General features: G+C 54.7%; 1 protein-coding gene across 1 annotated transcript; it reads left to right on the top strand.

Annotated features, from left to right (window-relative positions):
* Window positions 1-8,875: 8,875 nt before the first annotated feature.
* Window positions 8,876-12,321, top strand: LOC144148294 (uncharacterized). The gene is made up of 2 exons (XM_077679850.1): window positions 8,876-9,391; window positions 10,870-12,321. Exons 1-2 carry the CDS (start codon window positions 8,876-8,878, stop codon window positions 12,319-12,321), a joined length of 1,968 nt encoding a protein of 655 aa, XP_077535976.1.
* Window positions 12,322-14,521: the final 2,200 nt, after the last annotated feature.

Below are 14,521 nucleotides of genomic sequence, written 5' to 3'. Positions count from 1 at the left end.
GGCCTCTTCTAACCTTTTCTTTCCTCCATGCCGGTACATGACGGAACGCTCGCTGAAGTGCGGTTCCCCTAGACAGTTGCGCCAGATTTTCCTCTATTATAAATAAGTATGAAACCTAAGAGTTCAAAATATTATGGGCCTAATAGGTATTCAAGGGTTGGTGAACACATTAATCCGGATGATACTAAATAAATATCGGTAAAAAACGGCAGGAGTACTGAAATGTTTTCTTGGATATCCGAGATAAAATATATTAATTGGTACATTGAGTTCGGACATTTTGTTTTGTTTTTCTTTTTGAGTGGACGCCGCTAGGTGGCGCAGTCCAGGTTTCATAGCCGCATATCGTGCTCCGTTTTTCTTTGCCCCTGCTTTTGCTGAGGGCCTTGCCCGCCCGCGCAGTTATTTCCCTTCGTTTCACGAAGCCTTCAGGATCATCCAGCCACCATCGGGGTCCCGGTCCGACGACGTGGTGGCCTCCCAGGCCCATTCAAAAGTCCGAAGCACCACGTCGCCTCGCTAAGACTACAGCGTCGCCCTGGCACTCCGGGAATGCAAGACAGCACCAGGCCCCTACAGCCGATCACCACCGATGGTTCGCCGTTCTTCCAACCTCCCGCCTCCGATGCTGCTGCACCTTCTACCATCACACTCAGTGCTATGGCCGACCCCGCAAGCCAAAATCTTGAAGTCGTCTCTGCAAACGCCGCGATGCCCGCTCCGAACGCTGTGAGTGGCGCCGACAGCGCAGGGCCGACGGCCCCGTTGCGGGCGTCTGCGTTCCTCACCGCAGATTGCGCCGCCATAGCGTCTCCGACGATGACCTTGGCCGCGGAACAAGTCAAGAGCCCTCCTCTTCCACCAACCGCGTCGCCGCTGGACGCTGTCGCCGGTACTGGACCTTTCATAGCTACACCTTCTACCGTGTGTTCCGTTACCCAGTCCTTACGTAGTGCTGCCTACTCCTATGATAGACAAGAACATTCCATTAAGCCCGCCATACCTGCGACTGAAGACGCGTCGGCCGAAATGGATCTCACTCAACCGCCAGGAGATGACGCTACAACGCAATCTTCGTAAAACGCCTGGACCACTGTTGGCTCCGCCCGTAAACCCGCTTCCACCGCCCGATCCCGCACCGAACTGATCACTGTCGGCATCCAACTTCCTCCAGGCACCCTTACTCCCAAGCTACCTCTGTACGCTATTGCCTCCGCTGCACAACTTTCCTCCCAGACAAGTGAAGAAATCACCCTCCAGGCGAAGCCCACTCAGAGAGTTGTGTTTCTGAAAACTCACTCCCCCCTTACCACTCACCTCCTACTCTCTCTCTTTCACGTTCGGCTTCATGGTAAGACCATCAGCATCAAACCTTATGCTCGCAGCCCTCCCATCTCCTGCCTTGGTGTCATCCATAACGTCGGCGGCCATTTCACTCCTCCTCAGATTATGCAGGAACTAGAGTCGTATACCACCGATATTCTTTTTGCACGCATGATGGGTAGCACCCAATCAGTTCTCATTACTTCTGCTGGAACCGTAATCCCCCGCTTCGTATATTTCAAACGTGTTGCTTTTCGGTGTCGCCCCCACAAGCCTAAACCTCTCGCATGCACCCGCTGTCTCGCTCTGGGACACCGGGCTCACCAGTGCCCGCAGCATTGTGCTCCGGCCAAGTGCCGCCATTGTGATGCCCCTCTACCACCTGACCCTAGCACCCACGTATGCTCTCAGCCCTGGTGCATTCATTGCAAGGTGAACACTAAGGTGAACACTCACCCCTCTCTTGACCCTACCTGCCCCTTCCTCCTCGAAAAGCAACGCGCATGTGCTAAAGCTGCGTTTGAACGCCGCATAGCTTTGCGCCGGGTCACGCAGGACACCCCTTGCCTTCCGTCCTCTAAACCTGCATCTGACTCACCGGTCACATCCCAACCGGGCTCGTACGCTGCTAAACTGAAAGGACCGTCGGTGCCACCGCCCGCTTCCTTCAACGCTACACCCTCAACGTCCTTGAATGAGGAGAACCGTCACTCTTTCGAACTCCGACTCGCGATGCTCGAACGCCAGCTGCGTGAGCAGCAGCGCATTTCCCAGGAATTGCAACAGCAGATTCAGTCTCTCACCGAAACACTCCAAGCAACCACCACCTGTCTTACCTCCCAACTTGCGCAGCTCAATCAGCAACTTGCCACGTTCACCACAGCTCCCTCTGCAACCCAACTCATGCCTTTGGCAGACTTTGTCGAAAGCACGTCCACCGCCCAGCACACTCGATTGGTTCAGCTCGAAACCTCCATCCTCAAAGTTCTTAGCGCGCTGAATGCCCAATTTGAGCAACTTAAGTCCTTTGGTTCCATTGCTATTTCTTTACAAGGATCACTCCCCCCGGCTAAGAAAAAGGACCGTCCTTCTACATCCACTGCTACCTAGATGTCCAGTGCTGAGGGTTTGGAGGTGGTGCAGTGGAACTGCCACAACTTACGCAATAATAAGACGCCTCTCCATCAGTACCTCCTTAACCGCCATTTTCTCCCTCATTTTCTTTTGATACAAGAGGCCCGTGCCACTAGTGCCATCCCAGGTTACCGCGCCCATCATGCCGCTACAAGCACGCCGCTAGCATCCATTTATGTGCGTGGCGACATGCTCGTGGAACCACTGGACATACCCTGTACCCTTTTTAAATATTTAGTCGGCGTGGTCTATTATGATCCTTCTTCTAAAATCTCACTGGCCCTTCTCTCTTTCTACAAACCGTCTGTAACTTCCTCTTTATTCAGTGCGCTAGGCAAGTTCCTTCACTCACTTCCGTCCACCACCAATCTAATCCTTGGGGGTGACTTCGATGCACCTCACACTCTTTGGGGTTACCCGCAGACCCTCAAACCTGGCCGCCTTCTCCACTGTCTTGTACAGAAACGCCACCTCACCCTTCTTAATACTCCGGGCTCCCCTACCAGTGCCGGCACTACCTCACAGCAGCCCACGACACCCGACCTTACTTTCTCTCGGGGCCCCCTTTCAGTTCAGTGGCGGGTCACAGCGGAAAACCTCCTCAGCGACCATTTGCTGATTCATCTTTCCATATCCGTTTCCCACATCCCGCGACGTCGCCTCGTCACTCACATTGACTGGGACGCCTTCCGCACGGCTCTGGCCTCCCACTCTTTTGAGTCGTATGAGAACTGGACGTCGGGCATTGCCGCTGCGCTTTCGAGCAGCAGTCGTCGTGCTCGCATCCGTCATCCAATCCAAGACCCTGACCCTTACGTTCTCCGTTTATGGCGCCGGCGTAAACGACTGCAGCGCTCCTTCCGCTCCCAACCCCAAAATACTCAGCTCGCTTCCAGAATCGCTGCTCTACGAGACGAGATTGTTGCCCACTGCGCTTCCCTCGAACATTCTCGATGGAGTGCTCTCTGCGACAATCTTGACTCTGCTTTGCACTCACGATCGACATGGTCTCTTTTTAAATCTCTCCTAGGCACTAAGCCCACGCTTGCTCCCACTTTAGCTAAAGCTCTTGCTCAAGGAACAGCCTCCGACCTCTTCAACCAACTAGCCTCTCTTTATCTCCCGCCCCCTCTTACTCCTAGCTATATGGACTACTCAGGTGAACCTAATTCTGATCTGGACCGCCCTTTCACTCTCCGGGTGCTCGAGGCGGCCCTGGTTGGAAATGCTAAGCGTTCTGCTCCTGGAGAAGACGCCATCACATACACGGCTCTCCGCAACCTCCCCGACAATGCGAAAGAGTTCCTCCTCCATATTTTTAATCAAGCTTGGGACAGTGGCAGCCTACCTAACTCCTGGACGTCTTCCCTTATTACCATATGATTCCCAAACCTTGAAAACATCCTTCCATCGCTAACCTTCGGCCTATATCCTTAACGTCATGCGTTGGTAATACCCTTGAGCGTATGGCTCTTACTCGCCTCTCAGAATTTCTCGAAAAGAGCGACTTCTTCCCTCATTCTCTCATCGGATTCCGTCGCCGTGTCGGTGCTCAGGATATGTTTTTGCTTCTCCAGCACACCTTTCTCTCTTCCACCCCCATACAAATCCACGCTCTGGTGACCGTCGATGTCTGTAAAGCCTTTGACGGTGTGTGCCATGACCATATCCTGGCACAGCTTGCCGCAATGTCCTGCGGCTCCCGCATGTACTCCTATCTCCGCTCCTTCCTCTCTCACCGAGTGGCTCGCTTTCAAGTCGACTCTCATCTGTCCGACCCCCACCACATCACTCGAGGCACTCCTCAGGGTGCTGTTCTTTCCTCCACCCTTTTCAATATTGCTATGACTCCTCTGGCTTCCCAACTATCTGAAATCCCTGATCTTCATCACATTTTTTACGCCGACGACATCACCCTTTGGTGTTCATCTGGCTCTCCGGGCCATGTGCAGAGCACCCTGCAACGTGGCTTGGATCTCATCGACTCTTTTCTCACCGCTGTTGGTCTTTCCCCTGCTCCGGAAAAGTCCGAGCTTCTCCTTCTCAACCGTTCCTCTTACCAGCGCGCCCACAATTCCCTCATCTCTCTCCATATTTCTGGTTCTCTCATTCCTGTCGTCACCAACTGCAAGATTCTTGGTTTTCCTTTGCATGCAGCCGAGAACATACAAGCCCTACACAGCGCCGTCGCGACCTGCCACACGGTAACCCACCTTCTACGTCGTGTGGTCACTCGACGGGCGGGTCTCCACGAAGCTAATGCCTGCAGGGTTGCTCACGCGCTCGCGCTCAACAAGTTCTTATACTTTATCCCTTACATCTCCTTCACCAACTCTCAACTCAATACCATTGAGACCGCCTTGGTGGGACTCTACAAAGCAGCACTGAACGTCCGTATCACCACTTCTACAGATAAGCTTTTTGCCACGGGCCTCTTTCATTCCCTTCGCTCTCTCCTCAATCTCCATCGAGATTCCCAGATTTCTCGGCTCTCCCTTACCCGTCAAGGTCAATGGTTACTGGTTCAGGCGGGTATATCTCCGATTCCCGTCTCCCCCATTACCCCTCCCGACGCAATTTCGGCGCCCAACCTTCGTATTCTCCCTCTCCCGTCAAACATGTCCCCTGACCTTCATGCAGGTCGTCGTCATGCGGCCGCGCAGCATCATTCTCCTCTTTTCGCGACCCAGGGAATCGCTTACACAGATGCCTCCTTTGTGGCGCCTCGAGGCTCGTGCGGTTACATTCTGTACCACCCTCACCTTGCTGAAGCAGAAACCCACACTAGCGGCCCGTACCTTCACCCTCCGGAAGCAATGTCTCTTGAGGTTCTCGCCATTGCCCATGCCCTTCAGTCCTTTGCTTCTCTCCCCCCCGTCCCCGAATACACAGTCTTCTCTGCCTCTCACGCCCCTATTATACAGATACAAAATCGCTCACTACTTTTCTTCCTTCAACAGGAGGTCGAACGAGCGGTCTCCGCTCTACAGCCATCCATCGTTTTCCTCCGTTGGGTCCCTGGACATTCCGGGATTGACGGCAATGAGTTGGCGCATCAACTCGCCCGCGAAACTCTTCACCGGGCACCGTTGATCCCCTGTCCCGTGCCCTCGGAGGACGGTGCGAGGCTCTCCCTTCGCCGTACCATCAAGGAGGTCTACCTTCAGCTCCGTCTTGACAAACGCCTCTACCCGCCTCCTCACCCATCACTCACCGTAACGGAGGCTCGACTCCTCCGGCACATCCAAATGAATGCCCTGATCACTCCCTCCCGCCTTTTCCTCTATCGATATAGGTCTGACCCCTTTTGTCCCAACTGCCCCACTGCCTACGCTGATTTACCTCATTGCTTATTCTACTGCCCGGTGGCTCAGCTATCCGACTCCTATCCCTCCCCATCCCTTTCCATCACCACCTGGACCGACTGGCTTGGCTCTGAAGGAGAAGAACAGCGCAGACTGGTCGCCCAGGCGGTGGACATGCTCGGCCTGTAACTTCGGCCGAACAAAGGTCTTCTCTCTCTCTCTCTTTCTCTCTCTCTCTCTCTGAGTGACATCCAGACGCGTAGTCCAATTTCGGTAACTTCATGATCCATATGTATCTAGGGATAGTGCTTCTTGCCCCCCTGGGGCTGCGGTATCCCAAGCGATGAAACCTTGTGACTCGCACTCGAGCACTCGAGTGCGTAGGCACCACGAAGAGTGGCGACGGGAGCCCCGGCACACCGGCGAGCATGGAGCCTGGCGACGAGCGACAGCGGGCCGGTACGGCGCCCACGCTGGCCGTGATCTAGGGCTTCCCCGATTACACCGAGGTGAGCCCGAGCCCCACAACTGACCCGGCCGTCACAGAGTTCTCTTCGGGGAATATTGGGAACTCCCCGAGACCCCAACGGCCGTGGAGCGCGCGGCGGGGGACGCCGAGCGGCAGCACGCCAACGGCGCATTGAGGGCGACGCTGGCAATGCTTCGCCGGCAGCTCGAGCACCTGCGAAATCCGGCGGGCGTAGGACGGCGAAGGGAGAGCACAGCCAGCTGGTCATCGCGCTTGCCGCATTCGTCATAGACGAATTGGACACCGTCCACATCGAGCAGGAGCGAGGCAGTCGCCGAGACGGCGAGACGACCAGCGGCGCCATGTTTGACGGACCGGGGGAGGATGCCGCTGTAGCCAACGTTGGCTGTAGCGGCGGCCATTCGGTCCCTCCTCGCAGCTGCAGCGGCGGAGGAACCCAGCCCGGCCCCGGCGGCGACAATCACGGCGCGGTCTGGGGACATTCCGTGGAGGCCGTGTCTAGAGTGCCATCCGACGGTTTTATAAGCACTCCACTATATCGACGTCCACCAGCATTTTATGACAAAATTGCCGCGTCCAGCAGTACATCGCTTCAGATAACGTAAAGCTAGGCAATCTACGGCACTCTACCTGATCGTTGTAGGCATGGAGGAAAGAAAAGGTTAGGAGAGGCCCTGACGTCACATTTGGGAAGCCGAGTCCCGCTATGACTTGAGTCCACTGAGACTGACCCTAGCACTCTATCCCATCATTGTTTGGTGTCTCCGGTTTGATTTGACTAACATGGCGTCGCCCTGCCCTCCCGCTTCGAAGCGACAACAGCTTCGTCGCTAATTCCTCGGTGCGATGTCATGTTCTAAGCTGTTGATTTCGCCTTCAATTTGCCAATTCTAAACCTCACCCAAAGTTTCAATCGAAAAAAACATAATTTTCAGTGCGTTAAGTGCACGTTAGCATTCAAGTGATACGGTCATAAATGAAGTCCACGCACGATTTGATTAGAAATTCTTCATCACACGTGTAACAGCACCAATAAAAAAACATCCCCCTCGCGAGGGGCACGGTCAAATGCAGAGCATTTGCGGGGGGCGCACATATCCGATTTTATATGGTTCGAAAGAAATTTACAGTGAGAGCGAACGCCGAGAACCGCCCCATCACGGTGCACGACCGCGCCACGACCACGTCACGACTACGTCACGATCACGCCATAACTGTTGTTGCTCCCGCGCCAAACTACGACGCATGCGCACCCCACCTGTTGCTGAACGCGATCCGAGCACGCAGAGAACACGCGAGGAGAGCAGGCGAGGAGGAGTGGGGGAGAGGGCGCACCTGGAACGGCTGTTGCGGACGCCGAGGCACGCCAACGCCGACAACGCCGGGTGACATCGTGAGTTAAAGAAATGCTCTGCATTTAAAACAGCCTTCGTTTTTGAGATAGAAGGACGATTTTTCAGCTCTTTAGCCTGGCAATGTAGCGTTTGTCGTCCTCATAGCAACAGGCTCGCGGGATGGCCACCGCAAACGACGGGAGCATTGTTTGTGGTCGTACAGCACTGCGGTCTTGGCGCGCTACGTCTCAGCAGAGATAAATTTCACTTCACTTCACAACGAAGAAAGGCAAAGAAAAGTGAGCAAAGAACGAACTGTGGCTCTCGACAACGCTGAGCGTAGGGGAATTTCCCGGCAGGTCGCCGGCGGCGGCAGCGGCTCGCTCCGCCGATCTCGACGCGACGTAAGCGCCGCTGCGGCCGGGGTAAGTTAAGGCCGCCTCCGACGGCAGAGTTTTCAAACTAGCTTAATCTAAAAACGTTTGTCGTAGTGACTGCGCTGGTTTGCAAGCGTAGCAAGGCAGCCACATACCAAGCACCTTAAAAGTTTGTTCGTTCTATTCTCCCTAATTTGGCCACCGCAGTTGTAAACAAGTAAGCAACATTGTCCATTGGCTAAAGAAAAATGACGCCACTTCCTCCACACTTTTCGCAATGCATTGGGATGCTAGGGGCCTCTCCTGAGTATTCTTTCCTCCATGGTTGCAGGCATGAATAGAGTGCCTTACCACGACATTCGAATATTTAACACTAGGCTAGCACCTGCCGAAGAGTGTGTCGTTGTAGTGTAGAGAAGTTAACGGCTCTAGAAAATCCAACCAATCTAGTACTGGCTGTTGGACTCTCAGCCCCTCAACGAACTGCGTGACACCCTTCCGCAGAAACTGCCGGGCCGGTCGCCATGGAGCCACGCCATGCGCGCCCTCCATATGCTGTGAGGCAATTGGTAGGAGGTGGCCGAGTCGTGTTGACATGCGGTGCGTGGGCTCCCGTTAAATTTCGCCCAATCTTCAGCCAAATCTGCCATCCAGTGGATTACTGGGCCCCTCCCGATTCCTCGCTGCAAGCGGCGTCGAACAAACCTATTCTCAAGTCGGTGAGTGGACTGCAAGAATATTTACGACGATTTGAATTTCTGAAGCGAGGCCTGCCATGAACATATAGAACTGTCAATAGAACTCACGAGCGAGCATAGCAGCCACTTGCGCGTGCACCGGAGCCCGCCGTGGCCGAACGCCACGTGCACGTGCTCGCTCCGCAGCGTCCAACTGCCACCGAGGAGCGCAAGCATGGTTGATGCGATGGAAACGGCCTCGTCGCCCGAGGAGTCATCGATCCCGATCGTAGACGAATCGGGCCGGATGTGCATGGAGGTTACCGGAGAGGAAGTGACGACAGAGGATTACTTGGAAAAGGTGGGCTGGAAGGTAGTCAGCCGCAATAAAAAGCCCAAGGAGGAACGAGCGCAGGGATCCTCGCCCCAGACGCGGTCGGACACGAAGACATTCGCAAGGAAAGCAGCAGCAGCGGCAACGATGGCAGCAAGGATGCCCAACGTGTTGCCGAAGGAGGACAACAAAGTGGTCGTGCGCCCGCGAGGCGGACTGTGCATTGCGAAGACGCCCATCGCGATCATCGAAGAGGCGATCGCAGCAGCGGCCGGCATCACCAAAGAAGAACTGGCGAAAGACACCTTTCTGCCCAACAACGAGCAAAACATCGTAATTGTGAGTACCCCGGACTCTTCTAGAGAATGCAAGTACTCTACAATTAAAGAGATCATGATCGGAGGACAGACACACGAGGTAGGGGCATACGCAACGGCCCCCGATAGCATGACGAAAGGAGTAATCCGAGGAGTACCAATACAACACACGCAAGAAGACATAATGGAAAGGATCATAACGGAAAAGAATCCAACAGTAACGGGCGCTAGACGAATTGGAACTACAACCACGGTCATCGTCACCTTCGAAGGCGACAAGGTACCGAACGTGGTGTTCTACGGATCGGGTGTAATGAAATGCAGTCTGTATCGCAAACACTTTGATTTCTGCACAATCTGCGGAGAAGTAGGCCACAGAAGAGACGTATGCCCAACTCCAAATGTACGAGTGTGTTTCGACTGCGGAATGAAGAATCCGAAAGAAGTACACGCGGAGGTTTGCAAACCGAGGTGTAAGCTATGCAACGGCATGCACCCTACCGGAAGCAAGCCATGCAAGAACAAGTACAAGACGCCGTACGTGGTCACCAAAAGGAGATGGGCAAGAAAGGAGGCTGAGGAGGCAAGACGTAGGCAAGAACAGGAAAATCTCGCGCCAAGTAGCTTCCCAGCACTGGGGAACAACGGAAGAGCTAAAAGCCAGGAACGAGCGCCCCGCTCGCTAAGCCGTAAATCGGAAAGGTTAGCAAGCGGCAGCATTAGCCGGGACGTGAGCAGGGGACGATCCAAGTCGAAAGACAGAGTCAGCTGGAGCCAAATAGCCCAAGACAACGGGAAGAGGAAAGCAGAGCCACAGCCAAGCACGTCGAGAGGACCGAACACCCCGGCCAGCGGGAAGATCGGACAAGGCGTGGAAATCGGAGCATACAGGGCATTACAGGAAACAGTGGAGAGGCTAACCAGGGAGAACGCGCAACAGCGCAAAACCATTGAAAATTTGGAACGGAAGCTAACAGAGACCATAGAATTAATGAAGAAGAGCATTAGCCAACAACAGCAAGTGCCACAGATACTGCAAGCGGCTCCAGCGACCGCAGACAACAGCGAGGCAGCGGGGAAACCATCACCAACCTCAGAGCCAGCGCCAAAGAGGAGAGCTCTCGAGCTCCTCAAGGAACGCAAGCTCGCCGACAGAATGGACAGAATGGAAGACAGTATAGAGAAGATAACAACACGCATGACACAGAACGAGGCTCAACAAGCAGCACGGTTCGCAAGACTGGAACAAGCGCTTCAAAGCCAAACGGAATCGATGCAAGAGAACATCGCAGCAGCTGTACAGCAGAGCGTGGCGGCAGCAGTGCAGCAGAGCGTGGCGGCAGCAGTACAACAGTGTGTAGCAGCGGCCGTGCAACAGAACATGGCGGCAGCATTACAACAACTCAGAGAAGAGTTAAACATGAGCAACCCAACATAGACCGCAGCACAACCAGCACAGTAAACGCTAACAGTCTCGTGGTCTGGCAATGGAACTGCCACAGTTTCGCAAGTAAGAAGGCAGTCCTACAACAGCACATTCGACACTCAACCAGGAAGCCCGACATCATTCTGATTCAGGAGACCCTCGTAGAGGAGACCCACCTCCCAGGGTACAAGACCTACGCCAGCCCACCCAGCCGAGTTGCCAACGGCAAGGGACGCGGCGTGTGCGCCCTGGTGAGGAAGGGACTGAAGTACGTGGAAAGGGAAGGACTAAAGAAATCACTAATTGAACACACGATGATAGAAGTTATCACCGGACAGAAGCGGAAACAGAGCACCTTCATCATGAACATCTACAGCAGCCCGAGCCACCGCAGGCAGAAATTCAAGGCACTCCTCCATAAGGCTTGCAGAACTGCCGGCAGGGACGACAACCTAATCATATGTGGGGACTTCAACGCACACAACCAAGCATGGGGCTACATCACAAACAACGCCAAGGGAAACAGTCTTCTAACCGATGCTACGGAAGAGGGACTTACACTCATAACAGACCCAACGTACCCCACGCGGATCGGCAATTCAACGTGCCGAGACACCACGCCAGACCTTACCTTCGTTAGAATACCACAAGGCGGTCGAACCCCATCTTGGATCAACACCGGTCACAACCTAGGCAGCGACCACTTAATAATCGAGGTGACGATACCGCTTAAAGGAAAATCGGACGAGAAGCGCATCCACAAGCTCACAGACTGGGACCTCTACAGAACCCTATTACCGAGCGAAGAGGAAGAGATACAGGATGTGAACGAGTGGTCTAACAAGATCATGGAAAACGTCACAGCAGCAACCAAGGAAATTGAAACGGACGTGGAAATCGTAAAGATGGACAGCCACCTAGCGCACATGCTGGAGGCAAAGACCTCCATCCACAAGAGATGGCAGAAACAACGCACCAACCGGAGACTACGAAAGAAGGTGGCCGAGCTAAATCACGCCATCGAGAAACACTGCCGGTCGCTCTGCCGACAGCAGTGGAACGAGATGTGCAGCGCAGCCGACGGCCAATTACACGTAGGAAAGACGTGGGCCATGCTCCGTCACCTACTGGACGAAACAAAGACGAAGTCTTACCAGAGAGACAGTCTGAACAAGACCTTAAACAAGGCGTTACGGGAACTGGGAAAGGAGGAGATGCACAAACGAATCAACGACAAGTATCTACCGGAACACCCAGAGGAAACGCATCCAGACTACTGGGGCATGGTGAACGAGAACCTGGACAGAGACATCGAGATATGGGAGGTACGGACGGCGGTACACGAGCTGAACTGCCGATCCGCAGCCGGTCCAGACAATGTTACGAACAAGGCACTCAAGCATCTCAACGAGGCTGCGATCGCAAGCTTGACGGCTCTCTTCAACAAGTGTTGGAGGGAGGGCAAGCTACCCCAGACCTGGAAGACAGCCAAGACTATCCTAATACCAAAGCCAGGAAAGCCGCCGGGTGTCGAGAACCTCCGTCCCATATCTCTGACTTCGTGCGTCGGCAAAGTGCTGGAGCATGTTCTGATGAACAGATGACAGGAATACCTCGAGGATAATGACCTGTATCCCGACTCCATGATCGGATTCAGGAACAAGCTGAGCACGCAGGACGCGATGCTCCAACTAAAGGCGGAGATCCTGGACGACGAGACCAGGACCAAGGACAACAAGGCAATACTGGGGCTGGACTTGCAAAGTGCCTTCGATAAATTGAAGCACTCGGCAATTCTAGCACAAGTCTGCGCCCTGAACATGGGAGCCCGGACGTACGACTACGTTAGGGACTTCCTAACGGGGCGCACGACAAAGATCCAAGCAGGTGACGAAACCCTCGAGGAGAAGAAGCTCGGCAGCGTCGGGACCCCACAGGGCTCGGTTATCTCGCCGTTGCTCTTCAACCTCGTCATGATTGGGGTTGCTCGCCGCCTTGAGTCGCTAGCGGGCGTACGGCACACCATATACGCCGATGATATAACGCTATGGGTTCCAGGCGGCAGCGACGGACATATCGAGTCAACATTACAGCAAGCAGTCGATACCATCGAAGACCAGCTGAAAGGAACGGGGCTTATCTGCTCGCCAAGCAAATCGGAGCTCCTGGTGGTTCCACCCAGATGGAAATTAAAGACGAGCGAGGACAACACGGTCAACAACCGAATCGTGGTACGGACCGGCAACGGACAAGAGATTCCTGAGGTCAGGAAGATCCGAGTGCTGGGCTTTCAAATCGAAAAGAATCGCACCAACGGGGAGACGGTCCACCGACTCCTAACTAAAGTCACAGCGGCCACTCGCCTCATAAAGCGGGTGGCCAACAAGAAAGCCGGCATGCGGGAGGACAGTCTGATACGGCTGATCCAATCGTTTTCCGTTAGCCATATAACGTATGTCGCTTCCTACCACAACTGGAAAGCGGCGGAAAGCAATCGTTTAAATGCAGCTATACGCAAAGCGTACAGAGCAGCACTTGGTCTTCCCGACAGCGCAAGCACCGAGAAGCTCATGGACCTCGGCGTGCACAACACGCTCGAGGAAATCAGCGAAGCCCAGCGAGCCGCCCAGATGGAGAGGCTCAGGGGATCGAAGACCGGTCGAGCCATCTTAGCCAAGCTAGGATTCGAGCCCGGAACGAGCGGTAGACCACTCAACAGACAAGAGGACATACCGGCTAACATCAGGAGCGGGACGTGGGTGCAACCCATCCCCAGGAACATGGACCCTATCCACAACGGGGAGAGGAGAAAGGCGAGAGCCAAAGCCATGATCGAGCAACACGCCAACGCACCTGGCACCCGATACGTCGACGCAGCGGAGTACCGTAACCGGGAAGCCTTCACTGCAGTGGTGATCGACGCCGTAACCGGAGAGACAGTCTCTGCAACGAGTGTTAAAACATGTGAGGCGCAGAGCGCCGAAGAGGTGGCCATAGCCTTGGCCATCGCGGACCCAAACACCAAGACAGTCCTCTGTGACTCAAAGGGAGCCGTGAGGAACTTTGCCAAGGGCAGGCTGTGTCGTGGAGCAGTGCGGGTGCTCACCGCGTTGAATTTTACGGGCAGAAAAGTAACAGTGAAGTGGTTCCCCGCCCACGTGGGGACAGATGTGTCTAAACTTGCGGACAACCACAACGAGACGGCGAACTCTGTTGCGCGAGAATTATCTGGCCGCGCAGTAGAAACGAGCCTGTCTGCAGAGCTGTGGGCGGAAACTAAAGATAGGATGGGCACGTTCCACGAAATTACAAAGTATTATCGCATGAACAGACGAGTAATGGCACCGCCGCACCCTGATCTTACCAGGGAGCAGGCGGCGTTATTTAGACAGCTGCAAACGGGCTCGTTACTGACTCCGGTCATAATGAAGCACATATACCCAGAACAGTATCCGGACGACACGTGTAAGGTGTGCCGCAGGGCTCGGGCCACTATGATCTACATCCTGTGGGATTGTGCAGCAAGACCAGCAGAAGCGGAAACAGAGACTGTGATCCCGCCGTGGCTTCAAGACGCGGCGCGGAGCTATAACAAGGAAGACCAACTCCTGGCCGTCCAGCAGATCCTGGAGGCCCTCCAAAGACAGCGACCGAGTGAAAGCTGCGAGGCGTCAGCCACCCCTCGGGGTAACGGCGACTAGCCTGGGGGCGAGTAGCGAGGACGCTGACGAGTAGAGGGTCCAGACAGGACCGACGTTAGGCCGCGTCTAGGTATCCCGGCAACGGGGTGCCTACTGCAGGCGA

The sequence above is a fragment of the Haemaphysalis longicornis genome, unplaced genomic scaffold, assembly GCF_048455015.1.
Source record: "Haemaphysalis longicornis isolate Haplotype H1 unplaced genomic scaffold, Haemaphysalis longicornis Haplotype H1 scaffold_8, whole genome shotgun sequence".
Classification (NCBI taxonomy): Eukaryota; Metazoa; Arthropoda; class Arachnida; order Ixodida; family Ixodidae; genus Haemaphysalis; species Haemaphysalis longicornis.
Note: the sequence above shows the minus strand (reverse complement) of the source record. Positions and strands in the feature narration are given on the sequence as shown.